Source organism: Micromys minutus (assembly GCF_963924665.1).
Source record: "Micromys minutus genome assembly, chromosome: 29".
Classification (NCBI taxonomy): domain Eukaryota; kingdom Metazoa; phylum Chordata; class Mammalia; order Rodentia; family Muridae; genus Micromys; species Micromys minutus.
The window spans coordinates 13499344-13526601 of NC_137964.1; the positions used below are offsets into that span (position 1 = coordinate 13499344).

General features: G+C 52.2%; 1 protein-coding gene across 4 annotated transcripts; it reads right to left on the reverse strand.

The window, feature by feature from the left end:
- Positions 1 to 25409, reverse strand: LOC308439571 (ras GTPase-activating protein 4). Of its 4 annotated transcripts, none has more exons than XM_080941433.1 (21): positions 25267 to 25409; positions 20170 to 20226; positions 18592 to 18705; positions 18123 to 18184; positions 16869 to 16998; positions 14588 to 14669; positions 13150 to 13281; positions 11490 to 11581; positions 9680 to 9797; positions 9300 to 9450; positions 8989 to 9053; positions 8661 to 8728; positions 8279 to 8471; positions 8041 to 8178; positions 7260 to 7404; positions 6614 to 6783; positions 5977 to 6114; positions 4901 to 5036; positions 4239 to 4359; positions 539 to 603; positions 1 to 416 (listed from the first exon to the last, which is right to left on the reverse strand). In XM_080941433.1, the coding sequence occupies exons 1-21, from the start codon at positions 25329 to 25331 to the stop codon at positions 301 to 303; spliced, it is 2358 nt and encodes a 785-aa protein (XP_080797559.1). In that variant the 5' UTR covers positions 25332 to 25409; the 3' UTR covers positions 1 to 300. The 4 variants fall into 4 exon arrangements, with proteins under 4 accessions (XP_080797559.1, XP_080797558.1, XP_080797557.1 ...); XM_080941432.1 differs by having other exon boundaries at positions 8616 to 8728; positions 18123 to 18181; positions 25267 to 25408; XM_080941431.1 differs by having other exon boundaries at positions 8616 to 8728; positions 25267 to 25408.
- Between the last annotated feature and the right edge of the window lie 1849 nt (positions 25410 to 27258).

The following is a 27258-nucleotide window of genomic DNA, read 5'->3' on the forward strand; positions in this document are numbered from 1 at the left end:
CCAATCGGCAGTGAGAGCAGGTTTATTAGAGACAGCAGGGCCCCGTGACATCTGATCTAGGATACCAGACAGTGGCAAAGCAATGTGAGATGGACAGCCTGGTCTCCTGGATGAAGAATCTGGGCCACAGGGACTACATGAGCACTCGGGGTCTCCCAAAGAAGCAGGTGCCACAGTTGTCCCACACAGACATGGAGGAGACCGTGTTGGGTCACAACCCTCCCCAGAACAGTTGACTGGAACAAGGATCCTGAGCATGTCAGGAATCTCCAACCACCTGACAGGGGCTCAATGGACACCTCACGTCCGAAGCTCTAGAAGGTGATGGGGCTCTCTGGGTGGTGGGCTAGCCGGGCTGGAGCTGTGGGCTTCTCGGAGGTCTTGCAGCACTCGAAGCAGCTGGGCCAGTGAGTCCTCTGAAGCAGGATGGAGATGTGTTGAAGGGAGGGCAGTGTGGCTTCAAGGGTCTGAGAACCCCTACCCGGTGTGTCCTTGGAGGCAGCTGAGCCACCAAAAGTCCCAGATGGGGGTGACCTACCTCCACCACGGCCTGTGGGTAAGATGACCGCTTCTGTCATCCCTCTCAGGAGCTGGTGCTTTTCCCTGGGGGGGGGGCAGAGTGAGGGCCAGCAAGCACAACTACCTTGCAGGGAAGGTAGAGATACCACATGGGCTCTGTACTGGCTGGTTTTGTGTCAACTTGACACAAGATAGAGTTAATCACAGAGAACAGAGCCTCGGTTGGGGAAATGCCTCCATGAAATCCAACTCTAAGGCATTTTCTCAATTAGTGATCCGGGGGAGAGGGCCCAGCCCATTATGGGTGGTGCCATCCCTGGGCTGGTACACCTGGGTTATATAAGAAAGTAGGCTGAGCAAGCCAGTAAGTAACATCCCTCCATGGCCTCTGCATCAGCTCCTGCTTCCTGACCTGCTTGACTTCCAATCCTGACTTCCTCTGGTGATGAACAGCAGTGTGGAAGTGTGAGCTGAATAAACCCTTTCCTCCCTGACTTGCTTCTTGGTCATGATGTTTGTGCAGGAATAGAAACCCTGACTAAGACAGGCTCCCTGGGCAGAGAGTGGCTCTAGGGAAACAAACAGGTGCTTTCAGTCCACAGGAAGCAACACGGTCCCGGCCGTGTTCCTCTGTAGCTCACCGTTGAAACACGGAGAGGCCGGAAGCCTTTCCTCACCAATACTTTCAAAGCTGTTCTCACCATACAGCCAAGCCTGACCTTGAAATTGCAATCCCCCTGCCTCAGCTTCCCTAGTGCTAGGGGTACAGGAATGAGCACCATGCCTGGCCAGAAAGCTAATGTTAAACTGAGCCAAACTATGTCCCTGTGGTTTTGCAGGGCCTCTGAGAAAGAAGCCAAATGGGGTTTGAAGCTCTGCAAATGCCAGTTATGGGAGGAAGTTGGGGAAGGGCTGGAAGGAGAGAGACTAGTCTTACTTGAGTTGGGCAAGTCCTCTTCATTGTTCCACGGGCCTTGCTAATTCATGTTTTTTTTTGTTTGTTTGTTTGTTTTTGTTTTTTTTTTTTTGTTTGTTTTGCTCTTGGTTTTTGTGGGTTTTGTTTGTTTTTGATACAGGGTCTCACTAATAGAACATGCTTGAACTCCTTCTGCCTTTCCAGTGCTGGGATTAAAGGCATTCACCACCACAGTTCAGCAAGGTGATGTACGCCTTTAATCCCAGTACTCAGGAGGCAGAGCAGGTTCTCAGAGAGCCAAGCTACACAGAGCCCTAACTCAAAGGAGGAGATTAAGCGGTTAAGAGCACTGGCTGCTCATCCAGAGGTCTTGAGTTCCGTTCCCAGCAACCACCTGGTGGCTCACAACCATCTGTCCTGGGATCTGATGCCCTCTTCTGGCATCAGGTGTGCATGCAGACAGAGCATTCATCTACATTAAATTAGTAAATAAATAGGAAGAGAAAAGAAATTCCATCACATTTAGCTGTTTTGGTTTTCGAGACTGAGTCTTATGTGGCCCAGGCAGGTATTAAACTCACTGTGTAACAGAAAAACATCATTCTCCTGCCTCCGCCTCCATAATGCTGGGATTAGTCACAAGCCCAATTCAAAGGTTCTATTTGTTTGTTTTTGGGAACAGGGTTTCTCTGTGTAGCCCTGTCTGTCCTGGAATTCACTCTGTAGACCAGGCTGGCCCCGAACTCAGAGATTCACCTGCCTCTGCCTCCCAAGTGCTGGGGTTAAAGGCATACACCACCATGCCCGGCTTTTTACAAAAAAACTTTAAAACGGAATTTTGTATGTATAAATGCTGTCTGCATGTGTGTGCATGGTTGTGCAGCACATGTATGCATGCCTGGTTTGCAAAGAGTCCAGAAGAAGGTCTCTGACCCTCCTGGAACTGGAGTCACAGACAATTGTGAGATATGAGGTCAATGTTCAAAACTGATGAGCCATTTCTCCTGCCCAGGTTTTGGAGGGATGACCAAAACCCCGGAAGGTCACTGAATAACAGGAAGGACCTTTGAATCCCTTGCCTGGGGTCCAGGATGCAGGTACAAACGAGCAGCCCTTTTGTGCAGCCCAGGAGAATGCTCTAAGGAGCTGAGATGGCCTTAATCCTCCAGCCTGGCCCCACCCAGTAGTTCAGAGATACTGGAGCCCAGAGATCCTGTTTGGCAAAGTTGTTTTAGAAAGCATCCTGGAGCCTGGTGAGAGTAGTACAAGCCTTTAAATCCAGCACTCAGGAGGCAGAGGCAGGTGGATCTCTGAGTTCAAGGCCAGCCTGATCTACAAAGTTCCAGGACAGCCAGGGGCTACACAGAGAAAGCCTGTCTAAAAAACAAACAAACAAAAGGAACAAAGAAAGCAAGCATCCTGTATTAATTAGCAAGGTAGGTCAGGAGCTTAGCAACTCAGGAACTCATAGAATTATTAGGGCAAAGCCAATGTTCTGAAGCCATCTCCAGAAGGGTAGATGGGGTCAAATTATCACAGGAAGCAGTAGTGGCCATGACCCCTGCCACTCTCATGATGCAGACTGGCAGTGGGAAGGTGCTTGGCCTCATTAAAAGAGAAAGAATGTAGGACCAACAAGATGGCTTAGAAGGAGCTTGCTGCACAAGCCCAAGGCCCTGAGTTCAATCCCTGAGACCCACATGCAAACGGAAGAACAGAACAGACTCTACAAAGTTGTCCTCTAACTACATGTATGATGTAGAAACACAGGCCCCCATGCACACATTAGGTACACACAACACAAAAGAGAGATGGCCACGCTGGGCGTGGTCAGTCAGGCCTGTCATTTCGGCTACTTGAGAGACAGGAGGAGCACAATCCTGGGATGCATTGGAAGACACTGAGGACCAAGGAGAGAAATGGCTCGATTGGTAAGTGTTTGCAAGCATGACAACTCTGGTTTGAGCCCAGTTTCCATGTAAAAGAGCCAGGCACGGTTGTGTTTGCTTTTGATCCCAGAGCTGGGGAGGCAAAAACAGGTGGGGATTCTGGGCAGTCAATCTTGTCAAAACACTGAGCTCAAGACTGATTATAAAGAATAAAAATATAATTTAAAGAAAAAGGAGGTTGCTGGAGAGACGTGTCGGTGGTTCTGGGCATGTGCTGCCCCTGAAAAGGTCTGAGTCACATTCCCAGCACTTAAAACTCCAGCTCCAGGACATCCTGCATCTCTGGCTTCTGTAGGCGCCCACACTCAGGTGCACATGCTCACATGTAATTTAGAACAATGAGATTAAACGGAACTAAGAACAAAACGGGGTAAGCTGGAAGGAGAGAGGTTAAGGGTGCACGAGGCTCTTCTAGGGGACTGAGTTTCGACATACCCCACCCCCACTCACATCAAATGGCTCACAATCGCCTTTAACTACACCCCCGGGGGAATCTGATGCCCTCTTCTGGCCTACACAGGTGCCAGCGCACATATCACATGTGAAGGCATACACATGTGAAAATAAGTAGTTTTTGTTTGCTTTGAGACAAGGTCTCACTGTGCAACCTTGGCTGGCCTAGAACTTGGCATGTTAATTAGGGTGACCTCCAACTCATAGAAATCCTCTGCCTCAGCCTCCCAGAGTGCTAGGGTCAAAGGTGTGCACCCCACACTTGGATAAAAGTAAATCTGCCTAAGGCAAAACAAGCAAAAAGGACAGAGGCCAGCTGTTGCTTAGCAACCCTCAGCCCCATCCCAGCTGCCACATGCAGGCTGGACCATTTATAGCTGCCTCTCCCTGAGTCTCCTCACCGAAGAGCAGCCTCCACACCCAGCAGGTGCCTGTAGATGAGCTGAGCCTCAAGGTCTTGGTCCAGTGGGTCATTCCATTCCTGCAGGGTCACCCGAGAGTGGGTCTTGTCACATCCCTGATCTGGAGGCAGAGAGAGGGCAGAGTTATAATGGAAATGCCATGCCCAGCTTCCTGGTAGTTCAGAAAAGGCAATCCTGGAGGTGAGGATTCATGAAATTGGCTCAGCGGTTAAGAGCACTGGCTGCTCTTCCAGAGGACCAGGGTTTGAGCACCCACATGGCAGCTCACAACTGTCTATAACTAGTTCTAGGGGGATCCGACAAACTCTTCCGACCTCTACAGGTACCTCCTTACACACAGATACACACATATACATAAATAAAAGAAATCTTTATTAAAATAAATATAAATCTTTTAAAGAGAGAGAAATTCTAGTAAGTTTTCAGGAACATTCACTGAATTCACTCACATGTATCACACACTTTGCCAAACCCCATGGTCATAGATCTTTCTGTGCCAGGAGGACCTGCTGGCTTGTTTGTCTGTGGGCACCTTTTCCATAGATAAGCATGTGGCTTTCCAAGCCCTGAGAACCCCTCTCCCAGCCTACGACCTTCTTGGGAAAGATACAGAGTTGGGGGGCCCGGGCCAGTACTCCCACCTGTCTTGTCCTTCTGGTGACAGCAGCTCCACTTGTCCCCACGGAAGATGCCAGGGTGGTATGATCCCAGGAGGCCCGTGTTGTTGGTGCTCACTTTGCGCAGTGCAGACAACCACTGGTTCAACTCGTTCACACACTGCAAGGACAGCGACTGAGAAGTCTACCCCTTCCTCCCCGTAGGCAGGTACTTTCTTCTGAGCCCCTCTCCCAGATCCTCACAGACTCTCTACTTGGTACATGCAAGCTAGAGCAATCTGGGAAGAGGGGGATCAAACGAGCAACTGTCTCCATCAGATTAACCTGTAAGGAAGTCTGTGGGGCATCTTTGATTGACGTGGGCCCAACCCACTGCATGTGGTGCTAACTGTTAGCAGCTGGCCCTGGAGTGCATAAGCAATCAGGCTGAGCAAGCCACAGGAACCAATAAGCAGCATTTCTCCATGGGCTCTGCTTCAGTTCCAACCTTCAGGTTCCTGTCCTGGAATCCTGCCTGGCTTCTCCTGATGTTTGACTGTAACCTGTAACCCTTTCCTCAACAAGTTGCTTTTGGTCACAGTCTTTATCACAGCAATAGAAATGCAAGACACACATCTTCAGCCCTTCAATTGAGGATTCTAGGCAGGGGCTCTACCACTGAGCCACTCCTCCAGCCCCTCACTGGGGGATTCTAGGTTGGTGCTCTATTGCTTGAATCATGCCAAAAGCACATCACTTGACATTTTCAGTATTTACTTTTGGAAATAAAGACATTGAGTTTCAGGCTAGCCTGACCTACAGTGAGAGTCTTAAAAACAAAAACAAACAAAAAAATACAGACCAGAAAAGGGGAAAAGCAAGCTCTGAGTCACAAGGACCTAGCTGTCTATTCATCTAGCTACACACATACCTACATATGGAGGCCCAGAGGCAAACATGGACAACGCATCTGGGAATGAGACCCCAGAACAGTATATACACATAGCCTGCAGTGCCTAATGTAGCCGACAGGGGGCAAAGGGGAGAGGAGGACTAAGTCCACATTCCAAGCCCAGACACCCCTGCAGCCTCTTCCCCAGCGCGCCCTCCACAGGCCACACCTTGCACTGCAGGTAGACAGTCTGGGTCCGGCCAACATCATCTGCGTAGATGATCTGCATGACGTGGGAGCTGCCGAAGCTCTTTTCCTCCACCTTCTCCGCAGCCCGGATGCTGGCCAGCTTGATGAAGACGCTTCTCTGGGGCAGCCAGAAAAAAAGAGGCTGATGGGGCCGGGCTCTGTTGCTCTACTTTCTTATCCAGCCTCCACATCTCCTTCAGCAGGTGGCGTTAGAGCTTACAGTGAAGGATCTGAGCATGTTCCTAGCAGCCTGCTTTGTGAAGGGATCCCGGCCAGAGTCAAGAACAAACACCAAGCCCCTGCGAGGGGAGCACCTAATGCCCTGGAACGGGTGGGAGGCTGAGCATCCGACTTAACAGCTGTTGAGGGTAAATCTGTTTTTAAGGTTTGCATTCAGGGAGGTTTGCAGAACAGCTAGTGTGCTAAAGTACCCTACCCAGTAAGCAGAATTTATGCTCTTTGTCATTTTGTTTTGAGATAGGGTCTCGTGTAGCCCAGACTGGCGTTGAACTATGTAGTTGAGGCTGGACTTGGAAGTCTTGGGTCTCCTGATTCCACCTCTCACTTCCTGGGCTTACAAACAAGGACCATCCCAGAGAGTCTCCCTGTTCGCTCACCTTGGAGCTGGATGTCTTAGCGAAGCTGAGGGCTTCAGTGGTAAGAGAGAAGTAGAGTTTCTTGAACGAGGAGGATGCAAGAGGTCCTTTGCCTTTGGTCCTATGGATAAACAGTGGTCCCTCCTTCACAGGCGGTGCCTGCGAGTTCAATGCCCGCTGCAGGTCCAGCTCTGAAAGCAGGCAAGAAAACAGGCAGGAAAGCCTGGCTATCAAAGGGCTGGGGAGATTAGGGGCTGGCGCTAAAACCAACCGCAGTAACTCAGGCAAACCAGATGCTGTGACTAGCGGTGGGCGGGGTCGTGTGGGAAAAGGGCTGGGGAGGAAGCTCCGTTGGTTCGTTGTTTGCCTAGCACGGACAGACCCTGAGTTAGATTCACGCCATCACAGAAACCCGGGCTTGGTGGCACATGCCTATAATCTCAGCCTTTGGGAGGTGGAGGCCAGAGGATTCCCTTTGATTTTAAGGTTATCCGTGGCAGCGAGAGTTTGTGGCCAGTCCTGGGATACTACATGAGACCCTGTCTCAAACAAAACAACAAAGAGGCGGGGTGGGAAGGGAGGGCTTAGTCTTGGTGGGCAGGGCAGTAGGCGGGGTCAAGTAACATTTGCACGCAGGCCTTGGGCATAATACATGTGAAGTCCTTGCCTTCCTTTTCTTCTATGTCCACGAGCTTTGTAATGAAGTCCTTCAGCTGCACCACGCCCTGGCGCACAGTAGGCTGTAGTGGTTCCATCCAGGACTCTTTGGCCCTGGAGACCGGTGTGTCCAGATTGCCTACGTTCTGGACCGCCTAGGGGTGACAGCAAGAGAGACAGCTTTAGGGAGACAACAGTTCATGCATGGCTGCCTACTTCAACCTAGAGATGGAAGCTGAGGAGAGGTTTACTCGGTCCCATAGGGGAACCAAGGATGCATGGATCACAGCATTTTGAGTCTTGGGACACCTGATAACTTGGGATCAACATTTTGGCTTTAGCCTGCGAGACTGTTTAATTTTATAACCATTGTGTGCACGTTGGGGCTTGCCTGGGCATGTGTGGAACTCGGATGCTGATTTGTGGGAGTTGGTTCTCTCCTTCCATCATGCGGGCTCCAAGACCGAACTCAGGTTACCAGGCTTGGCAGCAAGCACCCCTTACCTACTGAGCCATCTTGCTGACCCTGAACGTTTCATCCTATCAGACGACTGCAATGCTGGGTAGACAGATGCATGTCTGGGTATAAGATTAGAACTGGGAAGATTCCAGTTCACTAGACAGGCTTTGGGCTTTCTGTGTCTCCTTCTGTGTAGATGGCGCTCTCAAGAAGTAATCCTGAGAATGCGTTTAAACTGTGAAGTGTGGTGCCATAGAGGACCTGTCTGCAGACCAACTAGTGTGACATTGCGGGGGCCTGCCAGGTCCCGTCCTAATCTGCAGGCCCACACCTTAGCCAGCAGAAGTAGCGTGCGGCTGGTGCGAGCATCTGCGTGCCGCTCTCGCAGGTGGAAGAGCTTGGGCGACAGGATGGCGGGAGAGAAGAAGCGCAGGCACAGGAAGCTGGTGACGGCGATGAATGGTACGTTCTGGGAGGGCGCAGAGAAGTAGAGACTGGTCAGGAAGCATATCCGTCCTGTGGGATTCCCTTTCTGTCGCAGCCTTCAGATCTGCCGACAGGGGGCGCACCTGGTGCTGGGCGCTCGGGAAGCGCTCCCGCACGCGCCTGAACAGCTGCCGAAAAGTGGCCCTGATCACAGCTGGGCACGTGCGAACCGAGCGGCATATGGCGTTCAGCAGCGCCACCAAGTGGGCACGCAGTGTCTGTGCGCTCTGCTCTAACACTTCAGCCTCCGTCTGTGGGCGGTGCAGCCCAGAGCACCTGCAGGGGATTAACCAACAGCTGGTCAAGGTCTGACATCGGACACAGAAAGGACGTGTGAACCCAGACAAAAGGAACCATTAATATTTTTACACAGGACCTGATTTGGCACAGTTGTGCACCCAGCGATTACCCCGGCCTCACCCTACATCCTTAATTTCCACTTTGCTGGGGTCCAGCTCCACGTACTTCTTCTCTTCGAACACTCTGTCAATGATGGGGCCCAGGATGCCATGCAGATAGCGCATCCCTGCCACCTGAGGGCCACCATAAACCACACTAGTTAATCACCCTGTGTACCATCTGCCTGGAGTATTGACTCCGATTTGGGGCCAGAAGCACAATTAGGGTAACTTCTCTTCTGAATGTGTGTCTACATGCATCCGTGAATAAAATGCATGTATAGATGAATTAATAAATGGACGATGAAAATATCTGATCTCCAAGGACCCTAGACACAGACAGAACTACCCTCTGTGGACGTGAGGGTCTTTGTAAGATGACCATGCAATCTCACCTTCAGAAAAGACTCCATGGACTTTGAGGCCAGAGAATTGCTCCGGAAGAGGGTGTTGGCCTCACCTGCAAACATAAGTTCTAGTGGGCAGGAAGCTGGGTCAAGGCCTTGGAGGCCGGAAGACAAGAGGACCTGGGGGATAGAGTCTCTGAGAAGCCCCTCAGTAAACTGTTTTCTCAACATTCCCCACCTGCCCACCTGGGCTATTTTTTTAGGGAAGGAGCAGCCTCGACTCCACTTTAGAGGGACCCATTAATGTGCTAAGGAGGGCCTCTTCCACCCTGCCTGGGACAAGTCCTCTCAAGCCTCACTGGTGCGGCCCAGCTCCAGCTGAAAGAGCAGGTCCAGAAAGTCCTTGGCCAGCCCCTGCCCCAGGAAGAGCTTGAGAAGGGTGGTGGCCACTTCCTGGCGACACTCAGCACTAGTTGTCTCCTCAATGACAGGAATCAGCTGTCCTGGGCCCTGCAGAAAGGGGAGGTGCTCAAACCCACAGGGAACCTAAACCTCCCCAGAGTTAAGACCTCAGAACATCATGGAAAAGTCGTCTGGGCAGAGGGTGGGGCCCTTTGGATAATTGGTTAATGCCCTCCCAGCCCCAGGAGTCAGTTTATTGCTCTGTAGAATGGGCTCCGGACAGGTGAATGGCTCATCTAACCATGGACATTCCCAGTCTCCCACAAGGTCTCCTCACCTGAGTGCCCAGCTTCACCTCCTGGCACAACAGTTGTACCAGAGGCTGGTAGCAGACAGACGGCAGCACAGTCTCATCCCGCAGCCACACCTCCAACTGCAAGGAGCCCAGGTTGCCCCTGGAATGGGCAGCCTGTGATGTCTCCATCAGGGACCTAGTTTTCCTGGGCCACGTCCACTCACGAAGGCTCAGGCCTTTCCTCTGAGATTAGCAATGCATTCCCTTTGTTTGGATCCACCAGCTACTCACTCCATCTTGGCCTTTCTGTATCCCTGTTTGGAAGACCCTTCTTGCCCGATCACCCAAAGAACTAGTTCCATTGTGCCTCCTGACCCCAGGGGACTATGGGATTTTTGCTTGTGCATGACAAACTCCCATATTCCAAATCATCAACTCTGGAACATGGCCTTTGCCTAGGAAGCACCTTGTTAAGCTCACAGAGAAGTAAGGCTCAAGTAAGTTAAGCAACATGCCATAGTAGTAAATGTAGCCACGAAGATTTCTTACTGTGACTCCCATGGAGAAGGCATTGACTAAGGCTTGCTGATTATTATGGTTCCCCCTATCCTCTGCATATAGCACACTGAGGAAGCCACGCTGCCCAGCACACATCCATGTGCTGAAGCCATCAAAACTATCCTAGATTCCTTCTAGGCAGATGCCATGGGCTGGGCACACCCCTGGACCTGGTCCTTCCCTGAGAAGAACACAGGTGAGGGATGTAGGACCTTTATCAAGGGTCCAACACTCAATCAACCAAGGTGTGTGAGGGAAACCAAAGAATTTTCTAGATGGGGTCATCAGATTGAGCAGAAAAGACTAAGTTAAATTAGCAAGATTTTAGTAACAATATGGCTTGAATTCTCTGTGATCTTTTTTCTTCTTTTAGACAAGGTCACACCATGTAGATTCAGGCTAGTCTGGAACTCTGCAGTCCCCTGACTCAGCTTCCCAAGTGCCTGGGTTACAAGTGTGAACCACCTCATCTGGCTTGCATTCTTACATTCAAAGAATATCCACCAGGGCTCGGATGGAGATTGGTGGGAGCACTTGCCTAGCATAACAAATCCTTGGGTTTGATCCCCAGTGTAGCAGCATATAATCCAGCACAAGACGGGGGAAGGGGGGACAGCCTGGGCTACATGAGACCATGTCTCAAAAAGGATTAGCTGTTTATCTGAAATTTAGTTTTGAGATAGGGTCTGGCTTTATCAACCCAACTGGCCTCCAATTGTAAAACGGGGAGGTTACACGTGAATGACTCCAGGTGACCCATTCATGTGTACACTTGCACATGTCACCATGTATACAGTCTAGATGACCTGCTGAGCCATCTTGACAGCACAAGGTGCTCTCCCACTTTTCTGATTTTTACCTTCCTGGTGCAGGAAATCAAGCCTGTGGCCTTGTGCCTACCGGGCAGGCTCTCTACAACTGGGATATCCCCACGCTTGCCCTGACTTTCTTTCATATGGCACCTCTATTTCTGGAGACTCTTGGGGAAAGAGGGTTCAGAGTCATGGCTCTGAGGCTCTCTTTCTAAGGAAAAGAGATCTGCAAAGAAGCCCTTTCAAAGGAAAGGATCTGAGGACATGTTCTACAAAGTTCCAGATCATACAAAAACAGGAGAGCCATGATTAACTTTCGGCTCAGAGGACAAGAATATAAAAAGGGAGCAGGAAGCTCCAACCTGGCTGTGAAAGGTGCTGGCATAGTGGACAAACGCTGAGGGACGTGTGATCTGTGTACTCCTGACCCCTGACCTTTCCTTCTCGGCACACCCCCCTCAGGGCCGGTTGGTGACACTCACTTGCCTTGACGGCGTTTGGACTGGTCAGGCTGCAGCTGGAACCAGCCCTCTTCCTGCTGGGCTGACCACAGTCTCTGAACATTGACAGCTACCTGGAAAAGGGCAGATGAGGCTGGGACACACAAGTCACCTCCTGTCTAAGTACTGAGCCTCCTTCCTTTCTTTTTCTGAAGTTGGGGATAAAACCTAGGGCCTCACAGATGTGAAGCAAGCACTCCACCCCTGAGCCTCACCCTCCTCTCCTCCCTGGTGAATTCTAGGCAGGTGCTCTCCCACTGAGCCAGGCCATTAGGCAACAATAACTGTGATGGCTATTCTTGGTTGTTAACTTGACTACATCAGGGGGTTAACTAAAACTCAGAAACAGAGGGCACATCTCTGAGGGGTTTCTGCTTAATTTGATGTGGGATGATCTACTTTTTGGGGAGTAGGGTGGGGAGTAGTTCAAGACAGGGTTTCTCTATGTAGCCCTGGCTGTCCTGGAACTCACCCTGTAGACCATGCTGGCCTTGAGCTTAAGAGATCTGCCTGCCTCTTCTTGAGTGCTGGGAATAAAAGTATGTGCCACCATTGTGTGCAGGGAAGACCTGCTAATTCAGATCTTTGATGTAGGAACCTTTTGCTTTCTGCCTGCTTGCCCTTGACTCACTAACAACTCCATTCCTTCACTAGATTGGAGCCCACTTATTTGGAACCCAGCATACACTGAAGACCAGCTGTCTCAGCAGATTGAACAACTACCGGATTCTTGCACCTTCTACTCATAGGCAACCATTGTTGAACAAGCTGAACTGTAACCTGTAAACCATAAACCATTCCAACAACCCCCCCCATCTCTCTGCTGGCTGTCTCTCTCTCTCTGCTGTCTCTCTCTCTCTTGATTCACTTTATAGGTTCTGTTACTCTAGAGAACCCCGAATATTACAATAACCTCTTTTATTTTTTTCTTTCTTAAAAAGAAACTTTGTTTCATTTTTCTCCAGACAGAGTCTCCATATGTAGCACTGCTGGCCTGGAACTCACTATGTAGACCTCAGACTCTCAGAGATCCACCTGCCTCTGCTTCCTGGGTGTTGGGATTAAAAGAGTGTACGACCTCAGCTGGCTTCTTTCATTATTTTTGCTTAGGGTCTTAGGTCCTCCCACAGCCACAATTCCACATCTGAAACTGCAGACATGGGCCACCAAACCTGGCTTGTAATTTCATTTGTTGACAGAAGATCTCACTGTGTAGTCCATAGTAGCTTCAAATCTGCAGCAATTCTTCTGTCTCAGATTCCCAAGTGCTGGGAGAGCTGTAATGCCTGGCTTACTTTTTATTTTGAGACAAGCTATGGCTAAGTAGCCCAGGCTGGCCATGAATTCACTCTGTTAGTCCAGGTGGGCCTTGAAAAGGAGATCTTGCCTCAGCCTCCCAAATATCTAGGATGGTAGGCTTGTGGCACTAGGCTTGGCCTCAAGTATTGTTCTTCTCAGGCAGAGGGACATCTTGACCAGGTCCCAGAGCACCAGAGCAGCTAGGTGGGAGCAATCCTAACTTCACAGTCTGAGAAAGCGAGTATAGCAAGAATGGACTCCAGATGCTGCAGGTGGTGGGTGTGGCCTGGGCAGATGTGGGGGGGGGGGGGCTGAAGCAGGTGAGGGTGGAGCTGATACTTACTTTGCCTAGAAAGTCATTCCGGCTAACAAGATCCCAGTCCCAGGCCTCCACCAGCAGTGCTTCTGTGGCTCCCTTTTCTAGCTCAAAATCAAATGTCTCATTCCAGCGTGGGTAGCAGGATTTTTTCACCACCTAATCCGAAAGGGACAGTGGACTCAGTTCAGAGGGCTGCCGAGCACCAGAGTCTGGCAGCACTACCCCCAGACACCTGCCCTGGCCCTGTACCGGTAAATGCTTCCCAATCCAACCAGCAGTGGTGGAGCAAGCCTGTCACTCCAGCTACCCACAAGGCCAGAAGACTAACCGCTCAAGGCCAGCTTGAGCCACTTAGTGAGATTCTTACTTTAAAAAAATACCTTAAACTTAGGGGTAAGGAAAATAATGATTGGGGTGGTGCCTGAGTCCTGCTTCTAATGTGAGATGAGTTTCTGAGTGAGTAAAGGATGTTCCTCAGGCAACCCACCTACAAATAAATACGAGAAAAGGGGCTGGGGGCATGGCTCAGTGGTAGAGCCCCTGCCTAGAATCCCCCAGTGAGGGGCCGGGGGCGTGGCTCAGTGGTAGAGCCCCTGCCTGGAATCCTCCAGTGAGGGGCCGGGGGCGTGGCTCAGTGGTAGAGCTCCTGCCTGGAATCCCCCAGTGAGGGGCCGGGGGCGTGGCACAGTGGTAGAGCCCCTGCCTAGAATCCCCCAGTGAGGGGCCGGGGGCGTGGCTCAGTGGTAGAGCCCCTGCCTGGAATCCCCCAGTGAGGGGCCGGGGGCGTGGCTCAGTGGTAGAGCCCCTGCCTAGAATCCCCCAGTGAGGGGCCGGGGGTGTGGCTCAGTGGTAGAGCCCCTGCCTGGAATCCCCCAGTGAGGGGCCGGGGGTGTGGCTCAGTGGTAGAGCCCCTGCCTAGAATCCCCCAGTGAGGGGCCGGGGGCGTGGCTCAGTGGTAGAGCCCCTGCCTGGAATCCCCCAGTGAGGGGCTGGGGGCGTGGCTCAGTGGTAGAGCCCCTGCCTGGAATCCTCCAGTGAGGGGCTGGGGGCGTGGCTCAGTGGTAGAGCCCCTGCCTGGAATCCCCCAGTGAGGGGCTGGGGGCGTGGCTCAGTGGTAGAGCCCCTGCCTGGAATCCTCCAGTGAGGGGCCGGGGGCGTGGCTCAGTGGTAGAGCCCCTGCCTACCATGCTCTAAGTACAGAAGTCAATCCTCTGTATTGAAGAAGTACTTGATAAGAGATAGCCCACTTCACCAAGTGGAAACTGAGGTCCAGAGTGAACATACAACTCATCTAAGGCCACACAACAAAACAGGTTGCACTGAGAACCCAGATCTGGGGAAGCTCCTGCAGGACATCACCCTCTTCAGGATGACGTTCACAGAGACAAGCAAGTCAAGACTCAGAAGCTGTTCCAGAGTCCCCGTGTCCCTCCATCCCCTCCGGTCCGTCCTGTTTCCTCACCGAGGTCTCCTGGGTCCGGCCATTGTAGTGAACTCGGACAAAAGGGTCGGATGCGCCATTCCGGTCTTTCGGTGCTAAGTCCCTGGTAGTAAAATGGGGACAGGGAATTACTGCTCCTATAGCTTGTCTGCAGAATGCGGTGAACACAGCAGGCTAGGGAGGGTTGGCTCATCCGCGGCTGCTGGACATCATGCTGGCTGACTGCATAGCACTTCTCCCCTCCCCCACTACGATCCCACAGCCCCCTTGGCTACTGGCCACAAAGGCTACAAAGGGCTATGTCTCCTGACTAGACAGCTGCAGAGATCCCCTTGTGCCCGACAGAAAAGGCAAGAACAGCCAGGAACTACCAGACATACGGCACTCAGGAGGCTGAGGCAGGAGGATTGTGAGTTTGAGGCTAGCCTGAGCACCATGCTGGCAGTCTGAGATGCATAGCAAGACTGTCTCAAAGAGTAGGGGTGAGCGTCATGTCCCCCCTGCCTGACTTGGTAAGAGGAGGCTTGATTGTAGTCCTTGGGGCAGAGGCAGGGAAGTGCTGGAGGCACATGTTTCTGTGTTGCCCATCCTGACGAGCTGCAAGGCATGCTTAGGTGATGACCCCAAGGTCCATATATACGATTATGTGCACGTGTGTACAAAACAGTGCCGGAGGCAGCCCGGTGCCTGCATGGCTGAGGAGCGTGGATGGAGGTGGACGGGAGGAGACCATGGGCGAGAGGAAGAATCCGGGGCGGATAGGCTGTGGCTCCAGCCTCAGGGCAAAGTGTCAATTACGCAACACGCATCCCTCCATTGAGCAGAGACCACTTCCTCCCAAATGGGCTAACTGTCTCAGGCACACTCAGTTTCTTTTCTGGAATTGGCTGGCTGGAGGCTGCCCACTGGTCCAGGGGGGGGGGCTGGGGGGACTGGTCTATCCCAGCCACTCACCCTGTCTGAACATATTATACCCTTTTACCTCTGTGAGAGACACCCCCCTTACACACACACACACACACACACACACACACACAGCACAGAGAGGAGGCTGGAGCCAGAAGGGAAGGCGCCTCTCATGGGGTATCTGTGAGTCACAGCCACACCCAGACAGCAGTGGGGACAGCAGTTAAAAATACCCCAAGGCTGGGGGTTAGTCCTGTCACAGGTGACTCAGGACCAAAGAACCATCCAAGCTCATTATCCCACCCCCACACCCTGTCTGAACATATCAAGAACTTTTCCCCTTTCCACACCCTTGAGAGACCATACACAACGCAGACACACAAACACACACACATACCATCATAGTAAACATAGAAACCCACACACACAGACACACAACCACATACCCACAGCATGCACACATACACACACACATGCACAGACACACCACACACATACACACCTGTGAACACACGAAAGCTAAGTTTATATATTGGGGCTGGCTAAGGAAGCCCAGAGCTAGCAGTGGGACATTGGTAACTGAATGTTCAAGGGTGCACACAAGAGCCTGGTAGTGGTGTCACACACCAGCAATCCCAGTCACATCTACACAGAGAAAAACCAAAAAAAAAAAAAAAAAAAAAAAAAAATTTGCACACGACCTCTTGTTCCCCTACTTTTTGGAACTTAAAGTTCCACTTTTGAGCATCATTTTAGGCTGAGCACTGGGGCCCCTACAATCCCAGCACTCTAGAGGGTGTGGCAGGAGGGTCGTGAGTTCAAAGCCAGTCTTGGCTACAGGGCAAGACCCTGTATCATAATAAAAGACAGGAAAGCAGTGGCTCCGTTGGTAGAGTGCCCTGGGTTTGAGCCCTTGCACAGCATAAACTGGATACCGTGACTCACACAATTCATTCCGGAACACAGTAAGTGGAGGTAGGAGGGTCAGAAGTTCATGATCATCAATACTACAAGGTTAAACCTTGTCTCAAAAGAGAGAGAGAGAGAGACAGAGAGAGACAGACAGACAGACACACACACACACACACACACACACACAGAGAGAGAGAGAGAGAGAGAGAGAGAGAGAGAGAGATGAATGAATTCAGAGCCCAGTGGTGTACGCCTTTAGTCCCAGCAGACAGATCTATGAGTTTGAGCCCAACCTGGTCTACAGAGCAAGTTTGAGGGCAGCCAGGGCAATTTCATAGAGAAACTGTCTCAACAAAACAAGAAAACTCAGATCAACAGGAAAGATCATCCTGAAGGCTGGACAGTCAGGTCATCTCTTGAGAGGAGGAGGAGGAAGAAGAGGGACTGGGCCTCCTCAACATCCCCTCCCCCAGCCCCATCTCACCTGGCCTCAAGCACAGAGCAGCGCAGCCGGCTGGCATGGACCCCTGGCACCACCTCCAGGCGCAGGTGGATCTCACCCTGCACCTCCTCATTCGGGTCCACCTCCATCAGGTGGGTCCATCCACTGAATCCTGCAGGGCTTCATGTCAGTCAAGGATAGGCTCTGCCCCTCCTTCACCCGCAGACCCATCTGCCACCCCATAGTTTCCCCACTGAAGATCTCTGGATATTCCCAGTGACAGATGAGGAAACTGAGGCTCAGGGGCTGAGCAGCAGCTGGGAGCTGAGATATTTGTTCACTGACTGTGTGGGCTTGTGCCCATTTGAGCCAGGCTGACCGGCCAGGGGACTCTCAGGATCCTCTTGTCTTTTCCTGACAATGATGGAGATACAGGCACAAGGAGTCATGCCTACGCAGGTCCTGGGGAATTGAACTCAAGTCTTCCTGCTTTCATGACAAGTGCTCTTCCTTGCTAAGTCACCTCCCTAGTCCCCTATTTTCTTTTTTCATTATAAAACAGGGTCTCATGTAGCCCAGGCTACCCTCATTCACACCATGTAGCTGAGGATGACCTCACGCTCCTGATCCTCCTGCCTCCACCTCCCCAATGCCAGGATTACTGGCGTGCACAAACACAGCTCCAAGGCCTTCACTGTCGTTCTGAACTTTGACTACATGCTCCTGATCCCCACTGGTTGTGGAAATATCCACACTATCCTCAGTTTTCCCACCTTAAAACATGAGGACAGTGACTCTCTCCAGTCTAGCCTGAAGACCAGATGTGGGAACTACAACAGACCCACCACAGGAAAATGTACCAGGGGCACCTGGACAGCTCAGGCAGAGAGAGAGGCCTCTTGCCTGGCCATGTCAGGAGGTTCTGTGAGTCAGCAGAGCATGCCACCCCCTCATCCCCACCCCCAGGCTCACAGACAGGAACAGGTGTGTGCCCTAGAAAGCAATGGGACAAGTTAGGCTCAGCTGGCAGAGCTCCTGGGCTCGACCATCTGAAAAGTCCAGAGAGGTCGAGACCTGTCTGAGGTTACACAGTGAGACCTGGGCAGGGCTGAAACCTCTAAAAAAACAGTGTGCATTCCGCAAATAATCCAAGTGGCCCTGCAGTCTGAACCAGCATCAGGCCAATTCCCTAGGGTTTAGAACCCATGTGGAGGGGCCCCGTGGAAAATAGGAGCTACACTGAGAGACAGGAGTGGCAGGCGCTAAGTAGACCAGCGGAGAAGTGGAGCATCTTACCCTTTGGGTGAGAGGCTAAGGCGTCCCTCGTGAGGCAGACCTTCCCAATCACATCGTCCCTGCTAGAGGTGGAGATGGAGTCAGAGTTGAGCTATGAAACCAGTTTGCCTGGAGCTGCGGCAAACTCCCCACTAACAGCTCAGACCCCATCCTCCGAGAAGCCATCAGCTGCAGGACAGCACAATAAAGCCTGTGCAGGCTGTGAGCACTCTCATGGGTACATGCCACCATTCTGCGTTTGAAATCTGCAACATACCAAACTCATGCCCTTTGGGTGTCCACTTCACAATGCACACCTCCTGTGCCCACGAGCATACACGTGTGTGTGCCAAGTCAGTTCCGAAAGTTTAGTCCCACCTCTTCCCAGCCCCTCTCCACATCCTCACCAGGCTACAAAGAGGCTGCAAAGTGACCAGCAGTCACAGCAATGGCCACATCCTGGTCCAGCTGCAGAGTGGGGGAAACTTACCTAAGGGCATCCTCATCCATGACATAGAAGGCCACCGTGTGGAATGTGGGAGGTAAATGGACTTGGTACTCTTCACCCCAGAAGGGGCACAGGGTCTTCCACACAGTGGCTGTCCTATAGGAGAAGACAACTCGAGACCTGGTCAAGCCACCCCCGCCTTCTTTGTGTCTGGTGCCTGGTTTTCACATTGGCTCAACCTAGAACAGACCCTTCCCATCTTCCAGCCTTTGCTGTTGGCCTCTTGTTCATGATCCATGAGCTATTGCTGTATATTTGGGGGAACTGACCCCAAGGTTGACAATAGTTCAAGGTAGTAGTGGTGTAGAGGTGAAGTAGGGACACCCTCCCCCAAGAACAGAGCTGTCAGTTAACTCATGGGATTCTATAGGGTATATGGTCTTATGGGAACTGAGGTCACCAGGGGCCCAAATGGAAACTCAGACAACACCCCAACTACTTCTCAGATGGGTCATGAGGCACGCAGTGTTCTGTTTCCATCTGTATGGTCCACTCAGAACTGCCATGTTCCTCTCCCTGCTTGCTGCCCTTGCTTTGAAGAAAGCCTGGGCTTAGCCAGCAATGGCTGCCCCAGTCCAGGTGTGCTGGAGAGCCCAGTAGCTCTGGCCATGAACCTTACAGAGTGAGGTCTGGGTGAGGGACAGGATAGGACAGCAGACACCAGTCATGGGGTTGGGGTTGGTGAGAAAGCCTGACAGCCAGAGACCCTCGTGGTAGAAGAAGAGAACCAAGTCCTTCAGACTGTTCTTGGACTTCCTCCTGCAAGCATACTCTCTTCCCTCATCTCTAAATACATAAATGAATGTAAGAAAAAATTTTAGGTTGGGTGGCGGTGGCACACACCTTTGAGCCCAGCACTAGGGAGGCAGACATAGATGGGTCTCTGGGTTTGAGACCAGCCTGGTCTCCAAATCGAGTTCTAGGACAGCCAGAACTGTTACACAGAGAAACCCCCTCTCAAAACAACAACAACAACAACAATAATAATATCGAGTTGCTAGAAAGTACAGCCAGATGAAGTGGTTCTTCTGGGCTTGAAGAACAGATTTATTAGGAATAATCACTAAGAGAGAGTCTCTCAGAGAGAGAGGAGCCCCAAATCAGAGCACAACAAAGTTCTAGTATCAGCCAGACCTGACTTCAGTCTGGGTTTGTCAGCTTCTTAGGTGTGAGAGGCTCTGGGCAAGTGACTTAATCTAAGCCTTTATTTCCCCATCTGTAGATGGGGTTTAATGCTACCGTGTCGGCTGTAATGAATCCCAAAGGGCAGATGAAGGGTTAGGAGAGACGGGTGGACAGCTCTGTAACTGCGCATCACTGTGTCTCGCTGGGTGGTAAAGTTTACAAAGATGGACCCGGGCAGGTGACAGTTGCTTGCCTGAAGGGCAGTAGATAAGGTTAGCCTAGAAGTCTGCGGTTGACAGGATGAGTTCTAGGTGGGTCTTTCTCACTGAGACAGTTTGAGAGTCCCAAAGAGGAGATTAGGGACTCCCAGCCTGCCTCCAGATCTGGAAGGGGTGTGGCTGGATGAGAAAGGTCAGCTTCCGAAGGGAACTGTACCTGATGATGGGTTCATTGTCCACCTTCACGATGCAGTAGGGATCGCTGCTGCCCGTGCTGCAAGACAAGCCGGCAAGGGACAGGGTTGGTTAGCTGCCCGATGGGGACCAGGCTGGGCAAGACCGTGAGGCGAGGGTGGGTGATTAGGGTGAGAACCTTGCTAGGATCAGGGATAAAGTTTAGAGGCACGCAGGGCTAGGGACACTAAGGGGGTGTCTAGGGTGAAAATTTGGCTGGAGGCGCGACTTCAGTGGGACTGAAACAAGTTTAGTGGGGTCTGGGGTGGGGCCAGGGGCCAGGGTACGTAGCACTGAGAGGGACTCTTGCGGGAGGGTTGTAGGACAAACTCTAACACTACAGAACCGCTTTGGGGGCGGGCTTTGTGAAAAACTAGGACCTGGGCGGTGCTTAGAAGGCAATGGGGGTGGGGCTAAGTAGGGAAGCTTCTAGCTGATGGGGCCCGAGGGAAGCTTGCAAGGGTGAAGCTCATAAGAAACTCTCTAGGGGCGAGGCTTAGGGCAGCCCTGGCCTTGGAAGCTTGGCTCCTCCCCCGGCTTATAGCTGTATCTCCCAGGCAGTGCCCTTCCCTCCGCCCTAGAAGGCATCCCAAGAGAGTGGAGACCTAGATGCCTTTTCCAGGCTCCAGCCCAGAGGCTTCAAAACACACGCCCCTGGGAGCCGGATGAGAAGGGAGGGACCTTCACTGGGTTTCCCAGTCCATGCTCCCAGTTGAGGTCTTCCACTCACTGCTCCTCCCACACCCTTAACAGTCTCAGCAATAAGAGCCAGGCATCTCCCAGCACCTCTGACCTCCATACCAAAGGCTCTCCCTGTATGTTTCCCTCTAAGCCTTTTCTGTATTGTCCCTGCCTCACGGGACAGCCTTCTCCTGTACGAACCCTCTCCTACATCGGAGACAGCAGGGCTCCCCTGGGATCTGGCCTGCTATTCCTCCCGCTTCACTCTGATCCTTAGCACCCCAGGCCTGTCAGCAAGCAGTGCCCCTATCTACAGGGCTATGAGCTACATACGTGTGGGTAAGTCGCTGAGCACAGGGGCCTAGTGTTATTGAGTGGATAATCCTGGAACGAGGGGGCTGGAGAAGCAAGCCCAGAATTTGATGCAATATATCCTAGAGATTTGGGCTCTTATGTGTTATGAGAGTAGTGGGCAAAAGGAGGGTGTGTGTAGGACTATCCCTGGGGTTTGCCGTTCACAAAAAGGGAGTGCATTTACATGATAGAAGCTAGGGGAATAATAATTTCTACTTCCCAACAGGGCTCTAACGGGAAGATTCTAAGCAGGTGCTGCTTAGCCACACCCTCGGCACCTCATTGGAGGATTCTAGGCCAGGGCCAAACTGAGGAACCACCTTCCCCGGAGATCCTCACTGGGAGATTCTAGGACTGCTTCCAAGCTTTGTTTCCGGTCTCAAACTTCCTAATTTTTCAAGCGGACCTTTGAGACAGAAGATGTCACTGTGATCAACCCCCCCCCCCCGCATCCCTCCTCAAAAAACAAAACAAAACAGGAAGCATCTGCCCAGACTGTTTGGCTTCGGCAAAGTGGGTAGTGTAGCGTCAACTCACAGAATACTTCCCCGAGTCTCTGAGACATTATAAGGCTGGTGCACGCAAGGTACTGACGGCATCCCTGACTCAAGGGTCCCCTCCAGCATCCCTAACTTCCATCGCAGCAGCGCAAAGCTGGAAGACTCCAGGCCACAAAAGGCACCCCAGAAACAGAGCACATCTTCATTTTTACAAGGAATTCAGAGCAAGGCCCAAAGAGTAGTGTCCAGCCAAGGTGACGTGGAGCTCTTCGGGTTGTGTTTTCTAAATTCTAAAACAAAATCTAAAAAGAATTTTTAAAAGTTCATGTGTGGGGGCTGGAGAGATGGCTCAGTGGTTAAGAGCACTGACTGCTCTTCCAGAGGTCCTGAGTTCAATTCCCAGCAACCACATGGTGGCTCACGACCACCTGTAATGGAATCTGATGCCCTCTTCTAGTGTGTCTGACGACAGCTACAGTGTACTTATATATAATAAATAAATAAATAAATCTTTTTTAAAAGTGTATGAGTGTATGCATGTGTGCGCACATGCAAGTGTATGGCCGTGAGAGAGAAGAAGGGAGAGAGGGAGAGAGAGCGTGCTGGATCCCTGGAGCTGGAGGTACACGCCCCACGCGGGTGCTGGGAACTGACAGGGTCTTCTTCAAGAGCCGTAAGCATTTTAAAAACCACGGAGCAGTCTCCATCCTCTGGGCGGTCTTCCGGAGACAACTTTTCACTCTGCAACCCAGCCTAGACTCAGGCCTTTCATCCTCCTGCCTCAGCCTCCCGAGCACTTGGGTAACAGACTTCTGCCTCGGGGCTCAGCTTCAGTCTGGCCTGTGACCCACCAGAGGGTCCCCTCTGCTTTTCTACTGCTCCCTACCTCAGAGGTTCATTGGGGTGAAGAACCTTCCTTTTCGCCGCCGCCCCCGCCCCCCAGCATTGCCTTCCTGGGGCGGATGCCTGAGCGATGGTGTTCATAGGCAGGACCAATCATAGCACAGGCTCAGAGGCGAGACCATAACTGAAGAGTGGTGATTGGGAGAATGGAGCAGAAGGCGGGAGGAGAGTGACGTCGACTGGACAGATCCCCGCCGTACAGAGCAGGGCCCGCAGCTGTTCTGCTCCTACCCATACACTCTCTGCCCTGGTGAGACGCGTGGAAGTACGCCCCGTCTCCCACCATTCCTTCCTCAAGCCAGTGGCCACTGGCCCGGTCTGGCGACTTGTAGGCCTCTATATTTAGGGCCTTGGCAGTTTCTAGACTGGAAGAGAAAGGAGAGGGCAAACCCCGAAATAGCCCTAGGTTTGTCCCCAGGGCCACAGACAGGTTATAGGAGCCAGTGGGGCACTAGTCACCGTGGGACTCAGCTTTTGCCCAGCTGACCCTAGGTACCCAGGTATGGAAGGTAGTCGTGAGTGGGCAGAGAGAGGCAGGATCAGAACACTGCTCGCAATGGCAGCTTCAGGAGAATAACTACAACGGGGTCGGCAAGTGTGGTGGGTGGCACACTCATGTGTCATATGCCCTTGGGAAGGCGAGGCAGGAGGATGGTGAGTTTGAGACCAGCCTGGGATGCATGGTGAGGTTTGTATCCCGGTGGTGCAGGGAATGCTAAGACAATGAGTCACAGTTCCTGTCCTCAGTTCTCAGCGTCCGGCAACCTCTGGAGGTTTCTAGGTGACCAAAATGTCCAAGGGCAGGGACAGAACCTGAGAATCCTTCCCAAAAGCACTAGGGAAAAGCATCAGATAGGAAGTTTGAGAAAGGCCCTGTAGTACGAATAGGAGTTTTCAGGAGGGCGTGTCTTTAGGAATGTCGGAGGGTCTCCAATATTTAAAAGCCGGATTAGTCAAGAGAGAAGCCCAAATGTGGGGGTTGGCGTTTATGAGATGGCGCGAGAGGCGATTTTCAGTTTGCAACTGTGCGTGCATTCAGCTGGCTACCAGGTGCAGGCACGGGAATGGTGATGGGGTGGAAGAAGAGAGGTGAGCGAGCGGGGCGGGGCTGAGAAGCAGGGCCAGAAAAGAAATTCCAGGGTCAGGACCCACAGCACCGCGTGGCCCTTTTCCTGGGGTTGGAAACCTCTTCTCAGAGTCCCAGAGGGGTGAGGCCCAGGTAGACACAGCCCACGAGCTTCTGGAGCTTGGTGCCGGAGCCAGCTGCTGGTAGGGATGGGGAGGAGGTGACAGACGGAAGGGGCTGCTCCTCTCAGCAGACACCAGCCAGAGGAAGCCAAGTTGACCTGGTTTACCGAAGCCCAGGGAAGGGAGGGCGGGCCTGAGGGATTGGGGGAGGGACTGGAAGGCCTGGAGGGCTGCCCCCCCCCCTGCGCGCGCCCCGAGATTCCTTGTGGAAGCTCATCTAGCCTCCACCCTAGAGACCTAATTTCCACTGGAGCCCCTCCTCCCTTTTATACGCAGAAACCCACCATAAGTCAGCCCTCCCCATTGCCATGGCAACTGCTGAGCTGGCCTCTTCAGGCCCAGGGGGCCTTGAACTGGAACCGCTCCTGGCGCTGAGAGTGCTGGGTTACACACACAACTTCCCTGCTTCTCAGTTCTCTGTAGCCAGGAAACCCACCGGGACCCGGAGCGAACTTTGAGCCCTAGGCCTCTGCCGCGCCCCTTTCTTTGGTTTTATGATAGTCACTTCTCCCGGACACTCGGATTGCAGGCACTCGATTCACAGAAAGGGAAACTGAATCTTTGCAAAAGAGGACATAAGAAAGCCACGAGACACATTGTAAGAGTCGCACAGCTAGTCTCGGGAACCCACTAAAAACAGTGTGACGAAGAGGTGTCTGAAAGCTCCCCAGATCTGGTCACGGATTGGAGGAAGCTTTATTAAGGATGGTAATGCATCTTAGGAGCCCTAGATTCACGACCTTGTTTTGACACCTTTAGCTAACGTTTCGTGTCTGCCAGCATCGGTTTTCTAATCTGTAAAATGGTCCGAGGAGAAATGCCTTGCAGAAAGCGATTAAAGGGAGAGAGGCCCGGCAAAATCAAGGGAGACTCTAAACCCTGCCTCTACGCATCCCTCCTGTCCCCTGACACCCCTTCCCACTTTTCACACCTGCATTCCTGGACCAAATGAACACCAAGCAAGTCCGTCGGACCACCCTTGGGGTTACTATGGGCTCCCGAACTACAGAGAAAGAGCTCTGGGTTTTGAGGGGCACTCCGCCCCTTTCAGTCAGTCACACCCTGGGCAGTTCTTGCGCTGCCACCCCACTGCCAGCTTCAGTTTTTAAAACCCCTGGCCCCCTATGAACCCCGGTTTACTGCCTTTCCTAGGTGGAGAAGCCCCTCCCTTTTCTCTAGTCCCCCACCTTTAGCTTGCCCCTCCACCCTCTGTCAGGTACCCACAGCGAATCTCACTGTCCCCATTTCCCTAGCCAGTCCCCCTCCGTGGCTGCACACGCCACACCCTCTCCGCTGCTCTATTTGTGGAGAAGCCCTAAGGACCCCCGCAAAAGTCAAGTATATACAAGGGGATCCCCATCAAAGTTGGGTGGCCACCCCTACCCGCTACTCACATGTCCTTGGCGGGCAGATTTTTCCCTTCTACGATTCGGATGGACAACGAACTGCGCTTGGCCATTGCAGGTCCGCGACGTGGAGGCCTGGCGAGGAGGGGTTCGGACGCCTGGGTCCCCTCCCGAGGGTGGGGGCGGGAGCAGTGCGAATGGCGCTGCAGGCAGGCGGGTGCGGAGGCCAGAGAGGGGAGCACTGGGGCCGAGGGATCTCCGCTACTCCATTCACCCCTCCCTGCCCCTCGTGCGGGGGCGGGGAGGAACTGCGTAAGAGGACCAATCAGAGGCCTGGATTGTAAGAATGGGCGCGGCCTGTGAGGCTCGCATCCCTCATGGGTCGCCTGAAGTGAGGAGGGGCGGGGCCTGCCCCGGAGGTGTAGCTGTTAGCACCTGGGTCGATTCCCAGAGAGATGGACCTAGGCAAGCAGCATACTGCAAATCCATGAATGAACGCACGCTGGGAGGAACTTGGCAGTGTTTGTGACAGGTCCTGGGGAGATGTGGTGAAAACCCAGGCAGCCAAAAAGTTTGAGGACATCAAATCTGGAAAACAGGACTGTTTTGGGCGTGTTTGTAGTGTGGTTTCATGTACGTTCAGGCGTGCAGGTAGAGGCCAGAGATCAACCTCTGACATCATTCTTCAAGATCCGTCCACCATTTTACAGATTAGGAAATCGATGCCGACAGACACAAAATGTTAGATTATTTATTTGATTATTTATTTTTGAGACAGGGTTTTTCTGTGTAGCCCTGACTGTCCTAGAACTAGCTCTGAGGACCAGACTGGCCTCAAACTCAAAAATCCACCTGTCTCTGCTTCCCAGGTACTAAGATTAAAGGCGTGCACCACCAATGCCAGGCCCTGGCTACCTTTTAAATTTTATTTTATTGGTTGATTGACTAGGTGCCATGGTCCCATGTGGACCATCTGGGTCCCAGGGATCAAAGTCAGGTTGTCAGACTTGGGCAGGAGCCTTTATCTACGGACCCATCTCCCCTGCCCCATCTTGTAAGAGACAAGGTCTCCCATTGGCTTGAAACTTACCCAGTAGTCTAGACTGGCTGGCTAGTGAGATGCCAGGATCCACCTTTTTCCTTCTTGCCCACCTCGGGAGTTCTTTACAAGAGTTCAACACCATGCCCAGCATCCCTTAGTCCTGGGAGCTGAACTTTGATTCTTTTGCTTGCAAAGCAGTTTAGCAATTGATCCACCTACCTAACCCTAGATCTGGATTCCAGTCCCTCACCCCTTCCCATACTGGTGACCAGACCTAGGCCCTAAAGTGTCCCGGGCAAGAATTTTGCTTAGGAGTTCACCTAGGCTGCCCCAGGCAGGGTCACACTTGGCCTTCCCCAGGTGACTGTAGGCATTTCCACTTCACCCAAACAACTTCCTAGAAGCCTCCATGTGGAGGGTTCTTTCCCCACTCCAACAGCCATGAAACTATAGGATCCACCTCTTCCTCCACCTCAGGCAGCCTAATCAATGGCTGACTTGTGTCCCAGCCTCCCCTCCCCACACCCAGCCACTTCCTTGCTAGCTCATCCCTTACAAAGAGCTGACCTGCTAGGGTGGAGTCTAGTTTCTGTAATATGCTAGTTTTCTGTTTTTAAATATAAATCAAATATTTGTCTTCGGTGTGTGTGTGTGTGTGTGTGTGTGTGTGTGTGTGTGTACCCATGGGTGCTGGGCATGCAGATGGAGTTGGTTCCGGGGATAGAACTCAAATGATAAGCCACCTTACCTATTGGTCCATTGGCTTTAGTGCTTTTGCTTTTCGTTTTTGTCTTTCTTTTTCTGAGCATGATTACCACATTCTCCCCATTTATTACATGGTTGCCATGGTGGGGGCTGCGTGCCTACGGCTTGGGAGTAAAAGACAGTGGAGGGGTGTGGCTTTTGTAGGGTACTTTAAAGGGGACAGGGCAGGAGGAGTCCATCAGGAAAATCCAGAAAGGCCCCTGCTGACTACGGGAGTTCAGTCTAGAGTCCCC

Coding starts and splice junctions, on each gene's coding strand:
- LOC308439571 (XM_080941431.1), bottom strand. CDS start 25,331: ATGGCCAAGCGCAGTTCGTTGTCCATCCGAATCGTAGAAGGGAAAAAT. Junction 8,729..8,988: donor CCATGGAGTCTTTTCTGAAG/GTGAGATTGCAT, acceptor GGTGGCCCTCAG/GTGGCAGGGATGCGCTATCT. Junction 417..538: donor ACCCACAGGCCGTGGTGGAG/GTAGGTCACCCC, acceptor ATCCTGCTTCAG/AGGACTCACTGGCCCAGCTG.